At 40.0% G+C, this 26570-nt stretch overlaps 1 protein-coding gene across 2 annotated transcripts in view; it reads right to left on the bottom strand.

Moving 5' to 3' along the window:
- The window catches only part of sorl1 (sortilin-related receptor, L(DLR class) A repeats containing), a 118410-nt gene extending 92897 nt beyond the window's left edge, over positions 1-25513 (bottom strand). For both annotated transcript variants that reach the window (XM_078426831.1, XM_078426832.1), the window contains exon 1: positions 25217-25513. In XM_078426831.1, the coding sequence (XP_078282957.1) occupies positions 25217-25483 (267 nt within the window). In that variant the 5' untranslated portion in view covers positions 25484-25513. The remainder of the gene's footprint in view (positions 1-25216) is intronic.
- Between the last annotated feature and the right edge of the window lie 1057 nt (positions 25514-26570).

Genomic DNA, 26570 nt, shown 5'->3' with positions numbered 1-26570 from the left:
TGAAGGCTTAAACAAAGGATTATTCACAATTGGAAGAAAAAGTGATAAATTATCTAATTTTAATGTCTTTTTTAATTGTTTCCAAATTCGTATTGCACTAAATATTATAGGGTTTCCCCTATAAATTTTTTTGTTTAATTTAGACGTAGCAAATAATATCGAACCAATATCAAAAGGTAAACAATCTTCCTTTTCCATTTTTAACCAGTCTGGTTGATGATCTATTTCTTCCAACCAGAAATTCATATTTTTAATATTAACTGCCCAGAAATAAAACAAAAAATTGGGTAAAGCCAGGCCTCCATTTATTTTTGATTTACACAAGTGTCTTTTGTTTATCCTATGATTCTTATAATCCCAGATAAAATCATTAACAATAGAGTCCAATTTTTTTTTAAAGTTTTTTGTCAAATATATCGGAATTGTCTGAAAAAGGTATAATATTTGAGGTAAAAAAATCATTTTTATGGCATTAATTTTGCCAACCATTGAGATAGGGAGTGTTTTCCAATATTGAATATTCTTATGTAGTTTGTTCAGTAATGGGGGGAAATTTGCTTTAAATAATGATGTATATATCTTAGTTACATAGATACCTAGATATTTAAATTTTTCATTTACTATTTTAAATGGAAATTGTTGTATTATCTGTTTATTATGTTCCCTTATTGGCATAATTTCGCTTTTATTCCAATTTATTCTGTATCCTGAAAGTGAACCAAATTGGGTTATTAGCTTTAATAAGTTTGGAATACTAATTTCTGGTTTTGTAATGTAAATTAATACGTCATCTGCGTATAGAGAAATTTTATTCACTGTGTCCTTTGTGTTATATCCATGTATTTCCGGATGCCCCCTAACTCTTTCTGCCAGTGGCTCAATAGCAAGCGCAAATAATAATGGGGATAACGGGCATCCTTGTCTACAGCCTCTAGATAGGCTAAATTTCGATGACAACCTTTGGTTTGTAAATATTCTGGCCGTGGGATTTGTATATAACAGTTTTATCCATGTACAGAATTTCTCCCCTAGCTGCATATTTTCCATCACCGAAAATAAATAAGACCATTCAACCTGATCAAATGCTTTTTCTGCATCAAGTGAGATTATTGCTAGATCTTCATTAATAATTCTCTTGGAATATATAATATTAAATAATCTTCTTAGATTATAGTATGAGTATCGTTTCTGAATGAAGCCTGTTTGGTCAGGGTGTATTAATTTATTCATCACTGTACTTAATCTATACGCTAGTATTTTAGTTAAAATTTTTTGATCTGTATTTAAAAGTGCAATTGCTCTGTATGATCCCGGGTCTTCCGGATCTTTATCAGCTTTAGGAATAAGTGTTATTATAGATTCATTTAGAGTGTCTGGAAGTTTCTGTTGAGTATATATATACTCATACAGTCTATGTAAACGTGGGCTAAGCAAATCATAAAATTTTTTATAAAATTCGGAGCCTAAACCATCTGGTCCTACTGCTTTACCATTTTTTAAAGAACCAATAGACTCCTCAATATCCTTTGTCGTAATCTCCCTTTCTAATACTTCTCTATCATTTGAATCTAAACCTTTTAAATTACATTTTTTTTAAAAGTCTGCTATTCCTTCTGATTGTGCTACGGTTTTAGTTGAATAAAGGCTCTGATAATATTGGAGAAATCTATCATTTATGTCCTTGGGCATTTTTAATAATTCTCCTGTCTCTGTTCTAATTTTATGAATTATTTTTTCCCCTTCCATTTTTCGTAACTGACGTGCTAATAGTTTTTGTGGTTTGTCTCCAAATTCAAAATGTAATTGTTTTGTTTTTTGATAGAGTTTTATTACTTGTTCTGAATACATTTTATTTAATTTATATTTCAATACCACAATTTTATTATATTTTAGAGTAGATGGCATTCTCGCATTTTCTATATCTAGTTGTTTGATTTCACTTTCCAATGTTTGTTGCTTAATCCTGTTCTCTTTATTATAAAAAGCTTGAGCAGAAATTAATGTACCTCGAACATACGCTTTAAACGTTTCCCACATAAGAGAAATAGGTGTGTCAGGGTTGTCATTTACCTCAAAAAATATTTGAATCTGTTTAATAATATATTCCTGGCATGACTTTTCGTTCACAATTTGTGGGTTAAATCTCCAATATGCTTGTTTCTTGGACATTCCATTTAATTTAATCATGAATGTTACAGGTGCATGATCTGAAATTATAATGTTATGATATTTAGAATGATAAATAAATGGAATAAACGTAGAATCAACTAAAAAATAATCTATTCTTGAGTATGTTTTGTGTACTGGTGAGTAAAATGAATATTCCCGTCCAATTGGGTTTTCTATTCTCCAGACATCCTTAATATTAGTGGTATTAATAAATGAATTTAGAAATACACTTGATTGAGATTTTACTTTTTTTTGCATTGATGATCTATCTAAGTATGAATCTAATGTACAATTGAAGTCTCCTCCAATTATTAATTTATATTGTGTAAATTCAGGAATTTTATTAAATGTTTTATTAAAGAACATAGGGTTATCGAAATTAGGCCCGTAAACATTAAGAAGAATCACTTTTTCTCCATTTAGCTCTCCAACTAATATAATATATCTACCATCAATATCCACTATTGTTGAGGAGTTCTTAAAAGGTATTCCTTTACGAATTAGTATTGCAACTCCTCTGGACTTGTGGGAAAAGGAGGAATGATATGATTCAGCAATCCACCTAGCTTTAAGTCTATATTGAGATTCCTTCTTAAGGTGTGTTTCTTGAAGAAATATTATATCAGTTTTGATTAAATTTAGATGTGCCAAAACTTTGCCTCTCTTAATTGGTTCATTGATTCCCTTGACATTCCAACTACAAAATGTTATTCCCTGACCCCCTCTTGTCATATTAATATCTTGCATATTGTTTCTAAGGTGGTCTATAACCGAGCAGAAGGTACAACACACAGAACCTGACCCTGCTCCCGAACCTCGAATAGATGAATTTAAAATCATATACATCGCTCTTCCGAGCACATCTCCTTGTATTTGTCTTATTTTTCCATTCAAACATTAAGTTATAAAAATATTTAAAAAGAGAAAAGTGATAGAGTTGATTAATATAGGGTGAAAGAAAAGAAACTACCTCTACAATTAGTGTAGTTAGTGATAGCCACACTAACGTGGCTAGAATTCTAAAGACTTCCGTAGCCTTTGTAAAAAAAAAAATTCCAGCTCCGTGCGCAAAGGAAATAAAGGGTTATTTCTAACATTCATATATCTTCTTTGGGAGTAACAAACTTATTTACCTACCCATACATACACACACCCGATATCCACATATATATATATACAATCTCAACAACTTCCTGTTTCTCATCTTCATCAAATCATTCTTCCACTACTTCTGCAAGTTTGTTCACATATTTCTCAGTAAAAGCCCATTGGGTCATTTTCACAATGTCCCCGAGATCATTTTGTCCAACGTTGAATCCCTCAAACCCTTCTTTGTCTGAAGAACATTCCCAAGTTTCACATTTGGCCATATCTTCCTCCATGACCTGCACTGGATTATATTCTTAATATTCTTCACTATGCTAAAAGTAGTATCACAAATAGTATCTACAAGAATAACTGAAGCTCAAAAAAACCTGTACACAGTAATCAGAATTGAGCAGGTTGTGAATAAAAGATTCCCTGTAGGCACTTTGAATCGTGCCGTGCAGTGTAATTATCAGGCAGCTATTCAGCAGGCATATTCCCAGAACAGGTTCTCAAGCAGGATGGTTTGCCCTATAATTATCTTATTGAAGAATAGCTGCGCTACTTATAGTATGCCCAGCCTTTTTTAATCTTTTTGTCGTAGTGTCACAGAGTGATACAGTGTGGAAACAGGCCCTTCGGCCCAACCTGCCCACACCGGCTATCCTGAACAAGATGGAGCCTCTGGATTGTTCCTCTGGAACAAGATGAAAACAAAACTCTCAAAGAGCTGCACAGTGACGTAGCTATGTCCTTGGGCTTAGCAGGTGAATGTGTGAGAAAGCTGCCTGGGGCTTTCGATAGTTATTTACCAACAACAAAAAGTTTTGATTTGTATCTACCAGAAGCAGTTCCACAAGGACTGTGATCTTGTCCTTGTTTAACTTAAAACCCCAAGCATATTCTTCACCTTTTCTAGCTGTGTAGCTTGACGTGGTAGTCTGCAACCCAGTGGTACGAACATTGAATTTTCCAATGGTAGGAAAATACAAATAATAAGAGTAATAAGATAAATAATAGTTATAAGTAAGATTAATAGAGTTATGGGGGATGATGACAGAAGCCTGCTCGTGGTGATCCCTCAGAAAAGACGACACGATGCATTCTGTGACGCGTCGGGCGACCAATTCTGTCAACATGTTGGACGACGACAGAAGCCAACAGTGAGATAAAGGAGCATGAAAGCTTATATGCTCATGCTTAACAGCTTTGTCTGCAGTTATCAGACCCCTGGTTCAATCACATTGATCTACACGCATCCCTTGATAGCCTTCCTCACTGTCCACACATTCATCTATTTTTTTTGTCATCTGCAAACTTTTTAAACCAACCCATTAAATGCGTGCTTATATCACAAACCACAGAGGTCCCAGCCCTGATGGAACACCAAAGATCATAGACCTTCACCCAGAATATGTACAACTGATAAGCTGATGAAGACAAAAAAGACCACAGATGCTGGAACCTGAACTTAAAAAAGAGCTGTTGAGAAACTCAGTTGTTGCCGACTTTGAATAAAGTGATGTAAAGCAGGAATCAATTTTTAACACTTTTCTACCACCACTGCCTTCCAAAATTAAGAGAGTTTGGAATCTAAATACCAAGTCACCGTGGATCCGATGCATCTCAATTTTCTGAATCTCCGTGACAAATGCCTTATTAAAGTCCATGTCGGCAACATCAAACGACCCTGCCCTCATTAATCACCTTCATCACCTCCTCAAAACACTCAATTACGTTTGAAAGACATGAGCTGCCCTTGCACCCAATTAGCTAATTTTCTTCAAAATATAACTCCTCCCCTGAAGAATCCTCTCCAATTGCTTCCCTGCAATTTAGGTGAGGCTCACTGGTCTATAATTTTCTGAATTATGCCTCTTTCCCTTCCTAAGCAGAGGAACAACCATGGCTACTGTTAGCAGGAGAATGGTACACTGCTATCTCCCACCCTGCTTGCGGTAACTGATCTAAATGCTAGTACCTATCCGTAATTTCACACTGAACGTTGAGCTGTGCAGCAGAGACATGTGTCAATCACTAATATGCTAACATTTATTCACCAGGGAAGTTAACTCTGGTAGACACAAAATGCTGGAGCAACCCAGTAGGTCAGACAGCATCTCTGGAGAAAAACAACAGGTGATGTTTTGAGTCAAGACCCGAAACGTCACTGATTCCTTTTCTCCAGAGATGCTGTCTGACCCGTTGAATTACTTCGGCATAGTATGTCTACCTACGGTTTAAACCAGCATCTGCAGTTCCTTCCTACACAAGTGAACTCTGGTAGTGCTTTCAGGAGCTAGAATTTTCCTGCCTTTGCATGGGTGGAAACTCTAACAATAGAAAGAATGTTAAAGTGAAATTTAGCTGTAACGCTAAACTGCTGAATGGCGACAGGCTAACTAAGATCCCAGGAAGGAATTGTATCAATGGCTCAGTTTAGGGTTCTGGAAGGGGAAAAATGTTTGATGAAAAATGTTTGGTGAAGCAGTGAGCAAGTTGTGTGTGAGGGAGAGGGGTGGTTCGAAACAATGGGAGTGATGTTTACAGATGCAGCTATTTCTTACAAAATCTGTTAGTTTAAAAAAAAATTATGACGTGCTAGAAATAGCTTCTTGTATTTAACAACACACGTCTGCTGAAAGATAGTTATTCAACCAAAATGGACTGAACTCTAATTACTGATCTGGAATATGTGCAACTTATAAGCTGATGAAGACAAAAGAGACCACAGATGCTGGAACCTGAACTTAAAAAAGAGCTGTTGAGAAACTCAGTTGTTGCCGACTTTGAATAAAGTGATGTAAAGCAGGAATCAATTTTTACCCCACCTCTCTCTAAACTGACTGCTAATTCTAATAGTCATTTACACAACTTGAAGAGAGAGTGCACCAAAGACCATCATACTACCAATTACAAAAGGTAAAAATATCAAATATAATATTATTTGCTGACAGAATGCATCATTTTGACCTAGTCTCAGCAGTAATGCTCCACGGTGCTTTAACTCTGAAGATCTGGGAGCACTGTATTTAGAAAAGAGATAACATATTGTAAATGTAAGAGGCAGTACTTTATCAGATTTTGGTAATGGGAAAAGCACAAATATGCAAATCTATTTTACAACATAATTAGATGTTTTTCAGTTTCCAAGACTGTCATCTTATTGAAGCCCAATTTATTTTTTATTTAATAAAGGGAAATCAAGTGCCAGGCCTTCCCTGGGAGGTTGATAAAACAATTTTTGGAAGTTGTGGTATCATGGCATGTTGGTCTCATAAACTCGATCACCTACTCCCAATCTCATGGCAAGAAATTCACTGGACTGTTAAACTCCACTGAGAAGTTCAGTAGGCTCTCCACGATTGTGTCATAGACCATACATTGCAGCAGTTATACAGGTTGGAAGCCAGCACAGGGCAAGCTGAATGTTTCAGATCACTATTGTACCTATCAACATCACCATGGACAGGTGCACAAGTAACAGCTACAGTAGGTTCTTTTCTCCTCATGGTTGTTCTCACCCCATCTGCCACAACCTGTCTGGCAGCTGTATTGTGCAGGACTTAAACAGTTGAAATCTATTTCTCTGTTAATGACACAAACCACAAACTGAATTGGTCTCTTGAGGAATAGTATTTTCATCCATTTATCTTCGTTAAGTGCGAGAGCCTATCTGCAGTGAAATACAATACTCCCAGAGAAACATTTAAGAACCGAAAGGGTTATTTGAAGATGGAATTGCTACGAATCATTTAGTTAGATATTTCCCCAGCACTATTGACATTCCCCAACACGTTACAAAAATCCAGCCTTTCATTCAGACGTGCAAGGGCTTACTTTCATTTGGTGTGAAGGATTCCAGAGTTTAAAATAAAAAGAATCACTTACAAACCCTGCAGTCAAAAAAAACCTTTAACAAAGGGAAGAAAAACAATTTTTAGTCTGACAGCTTAGATGGCATGCAGAAAATTTAGAAGTTCAAATGCTTCACACCGTCAGCTGTGCCACGGTTGGTAGCATTTTCACGGTGTCAGAATAAACTGATTTCTCCAAAGACGTACAGGTATGTAGGTTAATTGGCTGGGTAAATGTAAAAATTGTCCCTAGTGGGTGTAGGATAGTGTTAATGTACGGGGATCACTGGGCGGCACGGACTTGGAGGGCCGAAAAGGCCTGTTTCCGGCTGTAGATATATGATATGATATGATATGATAAACTCCTTCTCGGGAATTTTAAGAAGAAATTTCTAGATTGATGCTCCAATTCACCATCAAGGGGCTACTACACTGTTTCCACATTATGTATTGCACATTGTTTTCCTTTATAAGAGACAAGGCACGAGATCACGGCAAAGCAGGAGAGTTTATTCTCAGATACAGGTTAATGTATTGTCATGTGCACCAAGGTGCAATGATCGTCCTTGTTCTCATGAAGCTCGGTAAACACCATTTGGTACTGGTAGGTACAACAAATATAACAAAAGCAGAGCAGCAGAATGGTGCAAAGATTGCAGTGTAATCTGAAGTAGTACATAAAAAAAGATTTAAAAAAATGAAAGTACTGTACAATAACAGAATAAAAGTATGTGGCAGCACATCCGGGACCAAAATGTGAAAGGGGTGATTGGACCAGGGGTCCGATAGTCGTGTGGAAGAAGTTGTTACATCTGGATGTTCGAGGTTTCATGCTCCTTTATCTTCCCAGAAAGTAGAAGATTAAAAAAAGAATGGCCAGGGTGGCAGACATCCTTGACGATACTTCCAGCATTCCTGACCCAACATCCTGTAAAGATAGACTGGAGGGAAGGGAGAGATAAGCCTTTGATGGACTGAGCAATGTTCACCATTCTCTGCAGGTTCAGGCGGTCAAGAGCAGAGCAGTTGCGTGCCAGTCTGAGATGCATTCCATCAAAATACTATCCATAGCGCATCTGCAGAGGTTTAAAAGAATCCTCTTGGACATGCCAAATCTTCTCAGATGCCTGGAGAGATATGATGCTGATGTGCATTCTTGGTCATCGTAAAAGTGTCAAACCAGGCAGAAAATTCATACTCAACCAGGCCGTCATGATCCTCACCTTCCTGGGCTTCACAGTCACTAATACCTATAGCACCACCTTACGTCAATGCAAAGGTATTGTCAATGCTGTAAGTCATAGAATCATAGAGTAATACATTGTAGAAAGAGGCCTTTCGGCCCCATTTGCCCACACTGGCCAACTTGTCCCAGCTACACTAGTCCCACCTGCCTGCGTTTGGTCCATCTCCTTCCAAACTTTGTCCTATCCATGTACATGTCTAACTGTTTCTTAAACTTTGGGATAGCCCCAGCCTCAACTACCTCCTCTGGCAGCTTGTTCCATACACCAACACCCTTTGTGTGAAAAAGTTACTCCTCAGATTCCTATTAAATCGTTTCCCCTTCAACTTGAACCTATGTTCTCTGGTCCTCGATTCCCCTACTCTGGGCAAGAAATTCTGTGCATCTACCCGCTTTATTCCTCTCATGATTTTATGCGCCTCTATAAGAGCACCCCTCATCCTCCTGCACTCCAAGGAATAGAGACCCAGCCTACTCAACCTCTCCCTGTAGCTCACACCCTCTAGTCCTAGCAATATCCTCGTAAATCTTCTCTGAACCCTTTCAAGCTTGACAATATCTTTCCTATAACATGGTGCCCAGAACTGAACACAATATTCTAAATGCGGTCTCAGCTACTGTCTCGAGAAGATTCTTCAAAAGCAAGAGTATATCAATGTCAGTGTCCTCTCAGGAGGCCTAGAACCCCAGTAGAAATACAATGAGCAGACTATGTTGCTCACATGCTCAACAAAACACTCTGTCATATCAAGGGATTACTAAATGATAAGGGCAGACGCTATCTGGATATTCTCAAAGCCTCCATGGAAAACTAACTTCCCCAGTGACTCAGTGCCCATTACTGTTCAATTTGGAATGCAAAAAATAACATTCCAGGCGGCACTGAGAAGCCCAGAATAAAAAAGGTGAAAATCCTCAGAATTCAAGGGTGGTCTTTTAGAAAGGAGTTGAGGAAGAACTTTAGTCAGAAGGTAGTTAATCTGTGGAACTCACCTCCACAGAGGGCAGTGGAAGCCATCAGTGGGTATTTTTAAGGCAGAGATAGACAAATTCTTGATTAGAACGGGTGTTAAGGGTTATGGGGAGAAGGCAGGAAAATGGAATTAGGTGGCAGAGATCAGCCATGATTGAATGGTAGAGTAGACTCGATGGGCCGAATGGCCTAATTCTAATCCTATAACTTGTGGACTTGTGAAACCCACTACCTCCCAAGCCATGCACTTACACACTGCATCAAGCACATCCAGTACCGTCTGTGTTAAATCATCTTCAAATCTGAGGGACTGCCTTACAGACAGATTTTCGAATGTTGTAGTGTGCTTTGTGACCAAAGATCATGGCATTCAGTTTACAGGTTTACTGTGCCCATCTATAATATTATAAGGGATGCACTATACGAAGGTCATTTTGGTAGGACATATTGAATAAATGTCAGAACCCCCTGGAGCATTGATGCACAAAAGGGCGTTTGGGCACGTCCAGAGTTTGCAGATGCCGGTAACATCGGATGGTGAAAGCAGCCCACATATTGAGTATAAAAGTTGGGATGGCATATTGCAGGTGTACAAGACATTGGTTAGACAGAATTTGACATTCGTGTACAGTTTGGTCGTCACACTACAGGAAGGATGTGGTAGGAATAGACAGGACGCAGAACCAATTCTCACGGATGTTCCTTGTTTCCATGGCGGATTGCAGTTTGAAGAGAGACTGAATGGCTGGGTTTATTTTCACTGCAACACGGGAGGCTGAGGAGGAGACGACTGAGGTGTAAAAGATTACGAGGGGCACAGATAGGGTAGTTAGTCAGAGTCTTTTTCTCCCAAGGCAGAGGAGTCGAACTTGTGGCACAGGATTAAGGTGAGAGGTGAGAAATTTAAACGAGATCTGGGGGGGGAACGTTTTTCAGAGGGTGGTGGTTACTTGGAACGAGCTGCCAGAGGCATATACAATTATACTATTCCATCTGTACCTGGATAGATACTTAGATAGGAAAGGCAGAGGGATAGACAACTAATAAAGACTAATGAGATTAGTGTAGATAGGTGGTACACACATCTTTGTTGTTCCTTTCATTTTTCTAGGTGCCAATAACTGTACACGTTTTCATACACGTGTGTTTTATCTTTTCATTTTGCATTGTCACTTAGTCGTACGTTTTTAACAAATGTCTGTTCGAAGTATCAGAGAAGCAACACAACTGCAAATGTTGGAAATTGAAAATAAAAATAGAGGTGCTGAAAGCATTCACACAAGGTCAAACTGCATCAGGGGAGAAGGAAACAGTGTCAACGTTTCTTTCAGAGAAAATAAACATTAGGAAAAGGGGAGAATTTTACAAACCAAGCAGCTTGTTGCTTCTGTTTTTATTGTCCATACTAACTATGCCTAATAATTCCTCGTTTCATTATGACTGAGAGTAGATTAACTGACAATGGAAAAATTGAAGATAGACACAAAAAGCTGGAGTAACTCAGTGGGTCAGACAGCATCTCTGGAGAAAAGGAATAGGTGACGCTTCAGGTCAAGACCCTTCAAACGTCACCTGGTCCTTTTCTCCAGAGATGCTGCCTGACCCGCTGAGTTACTCCAATGTTTTATGTCTATCTTCAGTTTAACCCAGCATCTGCAGTTCCTTCCTACACAATAGAAAATTGAGATTGGTTCATTATTGTCACATGCACCAAGATACAGTGAAAAGCCTTTTTCTCTGTACAATGAAAGCAAAACATAGCATACAAGTCTGAGGAAGGGTCCCAACTCAAAATATTACTTATCCATGTTCTCCAGTGATGCTGCCCGACCCAGAGTTACTGCGTGCAAACCAGCATCTGCAGTTCCTTGTTTCTACTCCACACCATACAAGTACATCAGGAAGTGAAAAAAGAATCAGAATACAGCATTACAGGTACAGATGAAATGCAGAGAGAAATAAGCAGTGCAAGGGCCACAATAAGGTTGATTGCAAGATCAGGAATTAATTCTGAATATACGAGATCCATTCAAAAATTTGATAACAGTGGGGAAGAAGCAGTATTTGTATCTGTTTGTACATGCTTTCAAGCTTTTGTACCTTCTGCCTGATGGGAGAGGTCCCTGATTATGTAGTCCGCTTTACAAAGGCAGCATGAAATATAGATGGAGTCGATAGGGTGGGAGGCCAGTTTGCAAGATGGGACTCGGCAACATCACAACTCTGCAACTTCTTGCAGTTGTGGGCACAGCAGTTGCCTTACCAAGCTGTGATGCATATGGGTAGGATGCTTTCTATGGTGCATCCGTGGATATTGGCAAGATTATTGGAAACAAGCCGAATTTCATTAGCCTTTCAAGAAAGTACTTTTCCCCCCCATATTGTCAAAGTGTGGTTTACCAAGCCAAATTGATGGTGAAATTTACACCCAAGAACTTGCAGCTCTAGACCACTGGCGCTTCAGCACCAAAGATACAAACTGGGGCATGAACTCCAACCCGCTTCCAGATGTTGTTGACCAGCTCCTTCAATTTGCTGACACTGAGAGAGATATAGTTGTTTTGACACCACACTACTGAGCTCTCTATCTCTTTCCTATATTATGGCATCACTGTTGGAATTCCAGCCTACTATGTTGGTATCATCTGCAAACTTGTAAATAGACTGATCACTTGAGCAAGTGGACAGAGGAATGGTTAATGGAGATCAACACAGATAAGTGCGAGGTGTTGCATTTAGGAAGGGCAGACCCTTCACAGTGAATGGCAGGGCCTTGGGGAGTGTTATAGAGCAGAGGTCAAGAAGGCTTTTGGAATATAGGCCTTCATCAGTCTGGATACTGAAAATAGAATTTGGGAGGTTATGTGACAGATGTGCAACATGTTGGTGAGGCCACATATGGAGTATTGTGTTCAGTTTTGTTCACCTTGCGAAATAGGAAGGATGTTGTTAAGCTGGAAAGAGTGCAAAGAAGATGTATGAGGATGTTGCCAGGAATTGAGAGCCTGAGCCGTCGGGAGAGATTAGGCAGGCTGGGATGTTATTCCTTGGAGTGCACTAGGCCAAGGGGTGATTATATAGAGGTGTATAAAGTCATGAGGGGAATAGATAGAATGAATGCAGAGGTTTTTTTTTAATCCAATGGAGAGGAATCAAGAACCAGAGGACATAGCCTTAATGTGCAGAAAGTAACTGCAGATGCTGGTATATACCAAAGATAAAGTGCTGGAGTAACTCTGCGGGTCAGGCAGCATCTCTGCAGAAAAAGGATGGGTGACATTTTGGGTCGGGACCCTTCTTCAGACTGAAAGTAGACCGGTAGGAACTGGACATAAGAAAAGGCCAGAACAAAGCAGGGTTGGCAACTGATGATAATTGGTGAGGGGTAGTGGGGGAGGTGGGGGGTAGTGTTTGGTGTTCTGAATCCAGGAGTCTGAAGATGTTTGATTGGAATCACAATGTTGAAGGCGGAGCGAGAGTCACCAATGCATGCTCCACAACCAGCAGTAAACAATCAGATGCCAGAGTGAAGGATCTGCCAAAGCCATTATTGATCAGCATCAAGCAATAACCTTCCATGCCAAATATCAAAGCATTCTACCACAACATTAATATTTAGCTATTCTGTCCACCAAACGCATGCCAGCTCTCTACAAGAATTCAGAGTTTCCCATTCTCTGCCTCTTTACTTGCACCCCTACCAGTTCTTTCTCCCTTAAGCATCTATCCATTTAACAGGCAAAATTAAACCTGGTTTCACCACCCTTTCAGGCAGCCAATTCCAAAGCATCCTATGATTACTTAATGTAAGGTACGTGGCTTTTCTCCGGGTGCTCCGGTTTCTTCCCACACTCCAAAGATGTAAAGGTTTGAAGGCAAATTGGCATTCGTAAAATTGTAAATTGTCCCTAGTGTGTGCAGGATAGTGTTAGTGTGCAGGGACCACTGGTCAGCGTGGGCTCGGTGGGCCGAAGGGCCTGTTCCCACACTATATCTCTAATCCAGCTCCCAGCAATGCAAAATGAAATTAGAACATTTTTTTCTTCTGATCAGAAATGGCAATATCCAATTCTGATAATGGAGATTACATCAAAGCTAAAAGTAATGTGCACTGGTCTTAGAATTGCTATTTATCTTTGCCTTGGCTTTATCTTTAGAAGTTCATTATAACATCAAATCACTAATGTCCACCAGGTTTAAACACACTAGTTGGTGTTTTAAGAATCAAGGAATTAATTTATGTTAACACCTGTTTTGAATCAATTTTCTTTGTTGGACAAAAAAAGTGTAAAAACCACAACACGCTGTGGCAGAAAAAGACAGAATTTAGAAAGATGGCCAGAGCTCAGAGCAAAATCATAAGACTAGAGAAGCTTACAGCAACTACAATGTTTTAAAATGTTTGTAAACGTAGGAAACTGAAAGAGGTTGCAAAAACCCCACAGGTAACAGATACACCCATGTGGAATGCAGACATTACATCTCCACAACTTTTGGAGATTATAGGCTGGGCTCAGCAGGTTGACAAAAGAATGATGAAAATAGAGTCGGCAAGATGGGGAAGTATTCATTCCCACCGGCAACAAGATGGCCAACAATAGAAATAATAATGGACAGGCTGCAGGCAGAGTGTGAACGAAGGCGGAGTATGAACATTAAAGTGCGCATAAAAACAGTAAATGCTGAAAATATTCAGTAGGTCAGTCAGAGCTGTGAAGAAAGAAACAGAAGTTAGGTGTTGCAAGTCAATGACCTTTCGACAAACCTGGAAGAATATCATTTACCTGAAACACTAATTGTATCTCTCAACAAATGTTATTTGATCTGTCAATCCTTTCCAACATTTACCATTCTTATTACAAATTCCAACAAGCTCCATTTTCTTCAACAATTATAAATTTTGAGTAAAAGTTATATAACCTGAATGGAAGGCAAATGTAATTATTTATCCAGCATATCTCCCAGTTTAAGCATCACTACACTCCTCATAAATCCCAGCAAGAATGACAAAGGAAAAAATCTGCACTATATCCATTCACTAATGTCCTTTGTCAAGAACATAATATTCAAAACAAGATGGCAAACCTGATAGAATTGGGGATATTCATTTAATGGACAAAACCTGATTTTAGAAAAAGCAGATTTTATTCGTAAAATCGGTGCCATGCTCATAATATGCAAGGTAATATGGATCACAGGATAAAATAAATAATAGGATGAGCTTTAAAAGTGGACAAAATCTTTGGTTGAACAAGAATTTGTGTCATTCATTGTATTCGATGACACTTGCAGCAATGTTCAGGATTCTAATGGAACCTCAAGATCAAAGTAAAAGTACAGTAAAACTGATAATCTAGCATGCAGGGATTGTGATGCTGCTGGACGTGCACATTTTCCTGATTAATGGATGTTCGCTTTATTAATACCTCAACACATTTTGTTTAGATGTTACATAGTATTACAGTACATTTTCCTCCGTTAACCCAGTGAATTTAAAGCAAATGCATGAACTGGGGTCCCAGTGAGTGGAAAGAGAACACAGCTATGAAGAAGGGTCACGACCCGAAACGTCACATATTCCTTCTCTCCAGAGATGCTACCTATCCCACTAAGTTACTCCAGCTTTTTGTGTCTATCTTCGGTTTATTCTACCATCTGCAGTTTCTTCCTACACAGCTATGACCGCCTGGCAAGCCAGATGCTGAATCATAGAGATTTCCAAATAGTTACAGAACATCTGAGTTTTATCATACATTGAACATTCACATTGAAAATAAACTCTCAATGAATTTCTGATTACATGTTTGTATGTTTTTTGGTCATTTAAATGGTCCTGTTAATGTACTTCTCATTTCAAAACAGTTGTGGAAAAAAGTAGCAATCAGTACTGGAAGTAGATTTTTGGATGGGGAATTTATAGTATCATGCAGTCACTGAAGTAAGAACTACAAAAAAATCTAAATTAATTGCTTCAGAATGATGGTGAGGTATCAAAAAGGCAATTTTCCAAAACTAAAGACTCTTGTGCATCCTACCATTGGTACTTGGTAGATTTCATGCTCTTCCACAAAATGCAAATAAAAAATCTACTATAATGCATGAAAAGCTGTTGGATAATCAAATGCAGGTTGATCTGCTAATAACTTGGAGCAGTGCTTCTTAAACCGGTGACTGGTGAATAGAATTATTTTGGGGTGAATGAAACTAGAGGGGTGAATGACTTAATATATATATAAAATGTAAGAAAATAACTGCAGATGCTGGTACAAATCGAAGATATTTATTTCACAAAATGCTGGAGTAACTCAGCAGGTCAGGCAGCATCTCAGGAGAGAAGGAATGGGTGACGTTTCAGGTCGAGACCCTTCTTCAGTCTGAAGAAGGGTCTCAACCCGAAACGTCACCCATTCCTAATATATATAAAATTATACACAAGGGAGAATAAGACGAAAATTACAAAAAAAACATAAGAAAATTTAGTCGAGGGTGAATGAAATTTTGTGATAAAGACTCAAGGATGAATGATAATGAAATAGTTTAAGAAGCACTGACTTAGAGCCAAAGGAAGAGTCAGAGGAAGGTGACATCAGCAGCATACAAGGATTATGATGCTGTTTTTCCTTCAATCATGCCCAGAGGAGCATCTAGGTGAAAAACAACAGGCTCCCAATAGATTCCTGGGAATAAAAATGAAAAGGTAACTGTGTGGGCACAGGAGAGGAAACCATTACTGGTGATTCTCTGCCTATCACCTGATAAATACAAATTAACTTGTGTGAAGACATGCTAGTGATATTTCTGGTTACACGAAGAAGATCCCTAGGTGCTTGTGCAGTGCTTACTTGCTTTATTTTCACAGACGTTGAACGTTCCTTTGAAACCTTCAGTGAATGAACCACAAAAACCATCTACAGTGCCCAGTAAATTAATAGCATGCATCTTAAAATCCCACTGCTTACTGACCTTTGCCAATCAATTACTTAACACAGTAAATATCAGTCATTCAATCTCATTTCCTAATCCTTTCAAATCTATCTGCTCTCTAACACATACACGGGGATGAAAATAAAATGCATGATGCTACGTATTGTGCTTTCGAGGTAGACTGAAAATTGAACAAATCATTTGAAAAATCTGTAATTTAAATGACTCTGTAAAGCTTTAACATTGCATTCATTAAAATAATCTTATCCAATCTTTGATAAATTCAGCTCACTTCTCTCTGCAATTCCATGTTGCCTCCACATTTTTCTTTGTATTGGATATTCCTTCTTGAGTTTCCTGTAATTTTGCACAATTCCCTTTGCCATGATCCTGATTAATATAGAGATCACTAATTCCATCCAAATCATAAGAATTTGAATCATCCTTAACGTCTTTTATTGTTAATCAAACACCCAGAGTTGTTAAGACTAATGTCCAGTAGCAGGTAATAATAATGTTGTGTCATAGGATTCCACCAGAAATTGTTCTGCTCCAGCATCTGCAGACTCTTGTTTCGCCATTGTGCTTCCAAGAGTTAATTCTGTTTAATCTTTAAAAATATTTCTATTTTGCCTTCTTTATCTAGGCAAAATAGTTTCATAGGACAGTACAGCACAGGAAGAGGCCCTTCAGCCCACAATATCTGTGCCAAACAAGATGTCAAGTTAAACTAATCACCTCTGTCTGCAGGTGATCCTTATCACTCCACTTCCTGCATTTCAATGTGCTTGTCTAAAAGCCTCCTAACTGCCACTATTGTATCTGCTTCCACCACCACACACCCAGCAGCATGTTCCAGGCACCCACTACCCTCTGTGTAAAAAACATGGTAGCGTCATAAAGCATGGAAACAGGCCCTTAGGCCCAACCTGCCCATGTATAAGTGGAACAGGAAGGGGGGAAATGGGTGCAAGTCCAGCTGGGGCACAGGGAAAGGGGGGAGGAAGGAGAAAGGGGGCTGTCCTACATGCCTGACGGCATTTGACCCAAATTGCTCTAAACCTTTCCATCCATGTGCTTTTCCGAATCTCTTTATAATTGACCTATACACCTTCTTTTAAACTTTCCTCCTTTGACCTCAAGGCTATGCCCGCTAGTCTTTAGCATTTCTATTGTGGGATAAAGATTCTATGAGTGTACCCTATCTATGGCCTAACCAAAGTTTTTAATTTGGTATTCTTGCACAATATGCTGTTCTTTTATACATTAAAATTTACAGAGCTTGTTGTCATTTATCACCTTTCTAAATTTAGCCCTTTAATAATCTGTTAATATAGCTACATTTTCAGCAAGTTCCTCCTCTCATAGACATTGCCCAATGCTGTTGCACAATGCAAGAGGTGCCAAGGATAAAATGTTAAAACATGAAATAATCTCCCCCTCCTCCACCAGTCAAATGGCAAACTCCATTAATTTCACAAGTAACCCAGGAGATGTTGAAGACCACACAAAACTGAAGTCCACGCAGAACTCCAGAATTGGATGGTTTTCAATTCCTGATTTATATGAGCATTTATTCAAAACCTGCGGAACACATTTAACTTGACAAAAGGAAAAGTTATTTCAAATTTTGTTTGTGGATTTTAGCTCTGCATTTAACACCATTGTGCCAGAGCTACTACACTCCAAACTCTCCCAGCTGACTGTGCCTGAACCCCTCTGTCAGTGGATCATCAACTTCCTGACGGACAGGAAGCAGCATGTGAGACTGGGAAAGCACATCTCAGACCCGCAGACCCTCAGCATAAGAACACCGCAAGGCTGCGTACTCTCCCCTCTCCTTTACTCTCTCTACACCAACGAATGCACCTCCACAGACTCTTGTCAAGCTTCTCAAGTTTGCGGATGACACTACCCTGATTGGACTGATCCAGGATGGGGAGGAATCTGCCTACAGACAGGAAGTGACACAGCTGGCGTCCTGGTGCCTTCAAAACAACCTGGAGCTCAATGCCCTTAAGAGTAGAATTGATAGTAGACTTTAGGAGAGCTCCCCCTCCCCTCAGTCACAATCAACAACACCACAGACACATCTGTGGAGTCATTTAAGTTCATTGGAACCATCGTCTCCAAGGACCTTAAATGGGAGGCGACCATCGAGTCCACAGTCAAAAAGGCCCAACAGAGGATGTACTTCCTGCGGCAGCTGAGGAAACACAATCTGCCACTGGCAATGATGGTCCAATTCTATACTGCCATCGTAGAGTCTGTCCTCACCTTCTCCATCATGGTCTGGTTTGGCTCAGCCACCAAGCATGACATCCGGAAGCTGCAACAAATTGTCCATTCAGCTGAGAAGGTTGTTGGCTGCAACCTTCCCCCCCATTGACAAACTGTACACTGCAAGGGCCAGGAAGCGAGCGGGCAAGATCATCTCTCACCCCTCTCACGCTGGCCACAAACTCTTTGAAGCGCTTCCCTCTGGAAGGCGACTCCGGACTGTCAAAGCAGCCACAGCCAGATATAAAAACAGCTTTTTTTCCACGAATTGTAGCTCCACTCAATAACCAAAAGTCTGTAGCCTCCTTTTGCTCTGGTTAATTTCATTCAAATGTTTAAACTATAATGTTTTATTCTTAATGTTCTAAGCTTTATTCTTAATTGTTTACTGTATGTTTGTGTTGTTTCTTGCGAGCGGAGCGCCAAGGCACATTCCTTGTATGTGTACATACTTGGCCAATAAACGTATTCAATTCAATTCAAATGCCATATATTGTATTGTAATTATTTAAGCCTTGCCATTTGTTCCAGGTGTCACTCCCAGGCACCAATAGCATAATTATGATGACTTTTAATACAGATATGGGAGGACATAAATGTAGCCACAGGATGAATGTGCACTGGAGTTCAGGATTGAACCAGAGTCCCTAGGTCTGTGAATCAGCAGTTTAACTAGCTGCATCACTGTGCTGCCCCATCTTCATCAGACCTATGGTATGTGCCAATAACACCTACTAACCTTGATTTCATGAACTCTCTACATCTCATCATTAGCCAAGGTGTAAAAGCCTCCATAATGCCCTGTTCTTCAACTACCATTCCTGAGTCTCCATCAACTCTTGCAATTTTCTCTTCTGTTGTGATGCAACATTAAATTTCACTACCCTTCAAATGTACACAAAGCATTCTGTGCAAGCAAACTGACATGCAAAATACATATGCAAATCTCTCCTGCAGTTTTCCCTCAAGGAAGCCACAAGTCCATATGTTGCAACAAATTTCAAACCAAGCTGGTGCTACAGTCAACACAAACAGATTTCAAATTAGTTTCTGCTGTCTGAACGTTCTGTGAAGACTGACAAATTAACATTGTTCATTACGTGGTTAAATAAGCTGTTTTTTTCCTTCAAAAACACCCTCAACTTTGAAACATTTGACAAAATTCAATCTTCACAAGGTATGAGGTATCCTCTCCCCAATCTCCCAAACACCTTACACTATATACGTTCCTTGCAAAGCAACTTGGAAAAGTAATTCTAGATTTAAAACTAAAACTATAAATGTAACTTACATTTTTTTAGATTTTTAGATTTAGAGATACAGCGCGGAAACAGGCCCTTCGGCCCACCGGGTCAACGCCGACCAGCGATCCCCGCACATTAACACTATCCTACACCCTAGGGACAATTTTTACATTTTGCCAAGCCAATTAACCTACATACCTGTACGTCTTTGGAGTGTGGGAGGAAACCGAAGATCTCGGAGAAAACCCACGCAGGTCACGGGGAGAACGTACAAACTCCGTACAGACAGCGCCCATAGTCAGGATCGAACCTGAGCCTCCGGCGCTGCATTCGCTATAAGGCAGCAACTCTACCGCTGCGCCACCATTTATCATGTTTTTAAAAAATAATCATAACCCAAATAAAAACCAAAAGAGGGAAAACACTGAGGATCAGGCCTCAATTCCAAGGTTAAAACCAGTTCTAGTCTACTTCTCGGGCTGCGTTAACATAAAAAGAAAATAAACGTTTACCAATAGTGAAAATCAGAATTCTTCAACACATGGGCAGCACAGTGGCGCAGCGGTAGAGTCTACCCTGTCTATGCCCCTCATCATTTTATATACTTCCATCAGATTGCTCCTTAGCCTCCACGCTCCAAAAATAAAACAATACATGTTTGCCCATCCTCTCCATACAGATCTCTAGTTCAACAATATCTTGGTGAGCTCTCTGCATCTTCTCCAAGACATCCACATCTTTCCTGAAATACGGCTAACAGAACTGCACACATTATTCCAAATGTTACTGAACAGTTTTATACAGCCCAACGTTTGTACTCATTGCTTCAATCAATAAAGGCACGTATAACCTGTGCCTTGTTTATTGCTTCATCTTGTGTTGCCACTTTCAGGGAGCTATGGACATACTTCCCAAGATTCCAACGTTCAATGCTCCTCCGAGCCCTGTCATTTACTGTATACTTTCCATTACCATTTGGCTTTCCAAACTGCAACATCTCAGACTTATACAGACTAAACTTCATTTGCTATTTCTCCACCCATATTTCCAACTCATCTGCATCCTTTGACAACCTTGCCCCACACATCTCCTTTAAACTTTGCTCCTCTCACCCTTAAGCCATGCTCTCTAGTATTTTATTTTTCGATCCTGCAAAAAGAATTCTAACTGTTTACCCTATTTAATGCTCGGATCAATTTATAGACTTCCAGCAGGTCTCCCCGCAACCTCCAGCATTCAAGAGAAAACATTCCAAGCCTGTGCAACCTCTCCCTGTAGTTAATACCCCCTAATCCAGGCATCGTTCTGCGAAGCCTCCTCTGCACCATTTCCAAAGGATCCACATGCTTCCTGTAATGGGGCGACAAGAACTGTACACAAACACTCCCAATACGGCCTAACCGAGGTCCAATAAGGCTGCATCATGACTTCCTGACTCCTTCCCCGACCTTTGAATTCTCCAATTTCTGGTAACCTCTAACAAATCCCCCAACCCTTTCTCCCCAGATCCCATTTTCTTCCCGCCTCTCCCCTCTGTTCTCCACCTAGACTCACACCTTTCCCCTATATTGCTTCCTCTGACTTCACAAATTACAACTCTTTAATCCTTTTGTCTCGGATAATGTTTTTCCCTCATCTCTGCCCTTCGCCCATCTGCCAATCAAAAGTCATCTGCCAATCAAAAGTCTCCCTCACGTGTTCACCTATTATCTGCCACACAATGTCCTGCTCCTCCTAGCTTACCTCCCTCCACCCTCCCCCCCCCCCCCACCCCACAATCAGCCTGATGAAGGGTCCCGACCTGAAACATCACCTATCTATGGTCTCCAGTGATACTACCTGACATGCTGAGTGACTCCAGCACTTTGTTTTTTTTTGTCCACTAGTTCCTTGTTTCTACATGCCTTATTTACCACTCTACCTACTTGTGTTGCCACTTTCAGGGAGTTGTAGACTTGGACCCCAAGATCCTCCTACACGTCAATGCTGTTGAGGGTCATGCCATTAATTGCACATTTCCATTACATTTGACCTCCCAAAGTGCAACACCTCAGGCATGCTTGGATTAAACTCCATCAGTCATTTCCCTGCCCATTTCTTTAACTGATCTATATCCCGCTGTATACTTTGACAGCCTTCCTCACAGTCTGTGACCCCAGCAATCTAGGTGTCATCTAAGAATTTATTTTAGTTTAGTTCAGAGATACAGAATGGAAACAGGCCCTTCAGCACACCGAGTCGCGCCGACCAGTGATACCCTACACTGTAAACTCACTAACCAACCCATCTACGTGTACATCTAAGTCATTCAAGCCTCCAGCGTAAATATTGTCCTTCCACCACAACCCTCTGTTTTCTATCAGCGACACAGTTCGGAATCCATACAACCAGTGCATTTTAATCTTCTGTTTCAGCCTACTACAGGGAACTTTAGCAAATGTCTTACTAAAATCCATGTAAACAACATCCACTGCCCTATCCTTATCAATCACCTTCATAACGTCCTCAAAAAACTCGATCAAGTTAGTAAGACACGATCTGCCATGTACAAAGCCATGCTGACTGTCCCTAATTAACCCATTCTCTTCCAAATGGAATCAAATCCTATCCCAAAGAATCCTCTTCAATAGTTTAGCGAGGATCACTGACCCGTAATTCCCTTCTTAAATAACGGAGCAACAATAACAACTCTCCAGTCCTCCAGGCCCTTGTCTGTGACTCGAAGAGGTAGGGAAGTGTGAAACTAATATTTAGGAATCATAAATTAGCTTTTATAGCTTCAACAAGATGATTAATATTGGTCTCAACCAGTGGAAGGCAAAGATGAATTAAATAGCTCAAAGGAACAGAGCAAGAGAGTGCAAGAATGTGATAGAAATGATAAGAGCAGGAAATAGAGGTGGAAGATGACATTGCAAACTGTGTAGAATTATTTAAGTGAAGTCCTTTATTTGAATAAAAGTTTTAAACAATAAAAATATATATCAAAGGAATGTGCATATTTTGAAACAGCATTTGAATAAATACAAATGTTCTTTTATCTCTAAATGGAACACATTTTATTAAAACATAAGCATCAACATTAGACTCTGATCAATCTCATCAAAACATATACAAAGTATTTATTGACATTAGATTTTGGTAAAATAGAAATAGCAATCCAGACACTGAGCTTAATCACAAACATTAACTTCTTGCTGCACTTATTTCTGGTTTCAAAATAATCTAAGGCAATGAGAAATGTCTCATACCATATGGTATTGAATTGAAATGGGTTTTAATATCTAAGCTTTTGTTTAAGGAATTTAATCGGCCTCAGGGTGTCAAAGGCACGGCCAGCATTTATTCCCACCATCTAATTGCTCTTGAGCTATCTCCTCAAACCGTGACTGTCCTTATGAAAGTACTACTGTGGTGCTGTTGGAGAGGGAGATTCAGGATTTAGAATCAGCAAAATTATATTTTCCTATCAGGATGATGGTTGACAAGGTGAATCTGCAAGTGATGATGTTCCCACATGCCTGCTGCTCTTCTTTCAGAGTTGAGGACCTGGATTTTGGAGGTACTCTTAGAAAAGCCTCGGTGAGTAACTGCAACATGCAAATGTTGCAAGTGTTACACAATCACAAATAGTAAGAAATCAGCATTTGGTGCAGTTGATGGACTATTTCATTTGCCCAGGAAATGAACAAACCCATACTTCTGACCTTTTAATGGAAAGTCAATCATTGATAAAGCAGTTGAAGATGTTTGAACCTAAGGCAAGCTCAACATCTAATATGTAACACGAACAATGAAATCAAAGGTAGGAAATAAAGAAGGGCAACTGTATACTCTTCTGAGAGTGCACAATAACCCAATACTGTGCTACAAATAAGTCACTTTTGATCTGAAAATTCTATTATCTCTTGATTGAAAATGTAACCATTTTATTTCTTGCAAGTGCAGAACTTCAATTTCTGGATACATTATTGATAGCTTAACTGCCCGATCTTGATCCTAACAATTTTAACTGCGAGAATTTCTCATCCAGATTTGACAGCTTGGTTTAATTGTACAGAATGGGCCTTAATGTTCTACGTATCTTATACAGAGGTGCTAAGAAACTGACACCGTACAAAAATAAAACTGTTGCGAAAGCGAAACAATTTTTTTAAATTGCATTTGCCACTCCTATTCTTCAAAATCACATGTACATGTGCCTTGGATGTGTACATACTTAGCCAATAATTTTTTTCAATTCAAATGTATATATTTTTTATATATATTCCACTGCAGTCGTTTTTTTTATTAAAAAGGAAGTGCTGAAGTGTTATCAACTATGACAGGAAATTTCATGCACTCATTAAGGCCACCATTGCACTGACAATACTCTAAATTTGCTTCTAAACATTTTTATTGTGCAATCATCAGAACAAAACAGGAAAATACGTTAGCAAACAGGATTTTGAAACACAAGTGTGGATGTTTTGACGAAGAGTCTCTGAGATGACATGTTCACTGTTTTACTGCCTGACCTGCTGAGTATTTTTTTTTAACATTTCCAACATCCAATTTTTATCTTGATGATAATCATTGGATACGGTTTTGTTTGACTGCTTCGTTTGAGCGCATGTCCAATCGGAGATTCGCATAAAGTCTCCGGTACAAAAATAGCCTATTTGGCCCAACTGATCATTGTGTCATAAACAAATGAGACTGCTGAAGATTTGTGCTCAAGATTCAGGCATCTGCAGTCTCTTGTGCCTTCTCTGTAATAAACAATGTTTTGTTATTATTGCTTTTATTTAGATCTGGTAAAGCGCATCAGCAGCGATCACAACCCTCCGGGGTTACAAAACAAAAATCCTGATTGATTTGTAGAAATATATCAATGTGGCTTTTAAAACAACACCTGCAGACCTTTGTGGCATCAGACATTTCCCATTGCCTTAGATTTTGCTGATGTGACAACATATTTCATTTGCAATCTGGATTTATCTCCAATGTTCTCCTGGGGGAGCAATATGTTTCACCGACGGGCTGTATGTTGTGTATTGGAGAGAGCAGATTTGAAGAGGTTGCTAACAACAAATGAAAAGGCTGCAGCAAGAGGTGTGATCTCTTCTTCTTCTTGCGTTTGAGGCAGCAGAAGTTATGAAGCCTCTGCTGCCTCTGCTCGTTGTCGTTCGCCTGACTGAGGTCAGTTGACAGGGCTCACCACGGGGAGGTCGACAACGAGATGAAAAGACAAGCAAGAGAGCCCGCAGCAGCCGTCTGTGGTCACTCAGTAACTTCCGCGTGCAATTGTGGAGTTTATTATTTACAGAGACATAAATTAGCAGCATATATATATATATATATGTTTTTTGACAGCAATGTAAGTTTTTAAGCGATGTGAAGTGACCAGAGAGGGGGGGAGGGGGTGGGGAGGGTGGGTGTTGATCAGTGTCTGTACCTGTCCCAGAAGGTCCACAAACTGTGAGCTGTCGATGCTCCTGCGCCACCGATGCTGGTCCCTCTGCTGGAGCGGCCCTTCCTCCGGCAAATCAGCCACCAGAGTCATCACCCGGGCATCCTGCGGGTCGGCGGCCAGACCCTTGTCAACGTGCAGATTCCGTGGCCTGTAGTAGGGCCGTCGAGCCGCGGCCAGGAGCAGCAAGGTGTGCAGAAGGATCAAGCCCCGGCAGACGCCCGCACCACCGCCGCCGCCGCCACCCGCCATCTTAGCGTGTGTTCAGTCAGCGGTGGATAGTATATGTCGGCGGATATATAATTCTCAGCAACTGCCCGTCCCTTTAATTGCGTGACGCCAGGGGCGGGGTGCGCCGCTCCAAGTTGCACCAGCGGCCGCGCGCGTTCCCCGCGTGCGTGCGTGCTCGCGCCCGTTTGAGCTCGCGCCGGTTCCAACGGTCGCGGGGAGGGGGGGGGGGGGGAGGTGGGCATGGGTTTGGTGCGCCTGCGCGTTGCTCAGTTGTCCATCACAAGCACATTCCCTCAACATTGCCTTCAAGTTTCTGGTGAGTTTCATTGTCCAACTGCATTATATGTGTGCATATATATGGATGTGTGTATATATATATATATATATGTGTGTGTGTCTGTATGTGTATATATATATGTGTGTGTATATATATATATGTGTGTGTGCATATATATATGTGTGTGTATATATATATATATATATATATATTATATATATATATATGTGTGTGTGTGTATTTGAGAGTATGTGTATACATACACACAACTTTTTTCTCTCTCGTTTATGATATTGTTTACATAGTACAATGTTTACATATTGTCAGGCAGCATCTCAGGAGAGAAGGAATGGGTAACATTTCGGGTCGAGACAAAGGGTCTCGACCCGAAACGTCACCCATTCCTTCTCTCCTGAGATGCTGCCTGACCTGCTGAGTTACGCCAGCATTTTGTGAATAATAAATATCCAGCATCTTCAGTTATTTTCTTACACTATGTTTACATATTGTGTTGTGCTGGTGCAAGTAAGAATGTCATTGTTCTGTCTGGAACATATGACAATGAGACACCCTTGACGCTTACCTCGTTGTCACCAAGTAGCACACAGCCAACAATGGACCATTTCCTTGATATTACTTTTTTTACATATCTTTCATTCATTTGTGTAAGAAGGAACTGCAGATGCTGATTTGCACCGAAGATAGAAACAAAATGCTGGGGTAACCCAGCGGGAAACCTTGTTTCGGGTCGAGATCCTTCTTCAGACCAGAAACGTCTCAACCCAAAACATTACCCATTGTTTCTCTCCAGAGATGCTGCCTGTCCTGCTG

Source organism: Rhinoraja longicauda, chromosome 32 (assembly GCF_053455715.1).
Source record: "Rhinoraja longicauda isolate Sanriku21f chromosome 32, sRhiLon1.1, whole genome shotgun sequence".
Lineage (NCBI taxonomy): Eukaryota > Metazoa > Chordata > Chondrichthyes > Rajiformes > Arhynchobatidae > Rhinoraja > Rhinoraja longicauda.
The sequence above is the reverse complement of the archived record's forward strand: the minus strand, read 5'-3'. Positions and strand labels throughout refer to the sequence as shown.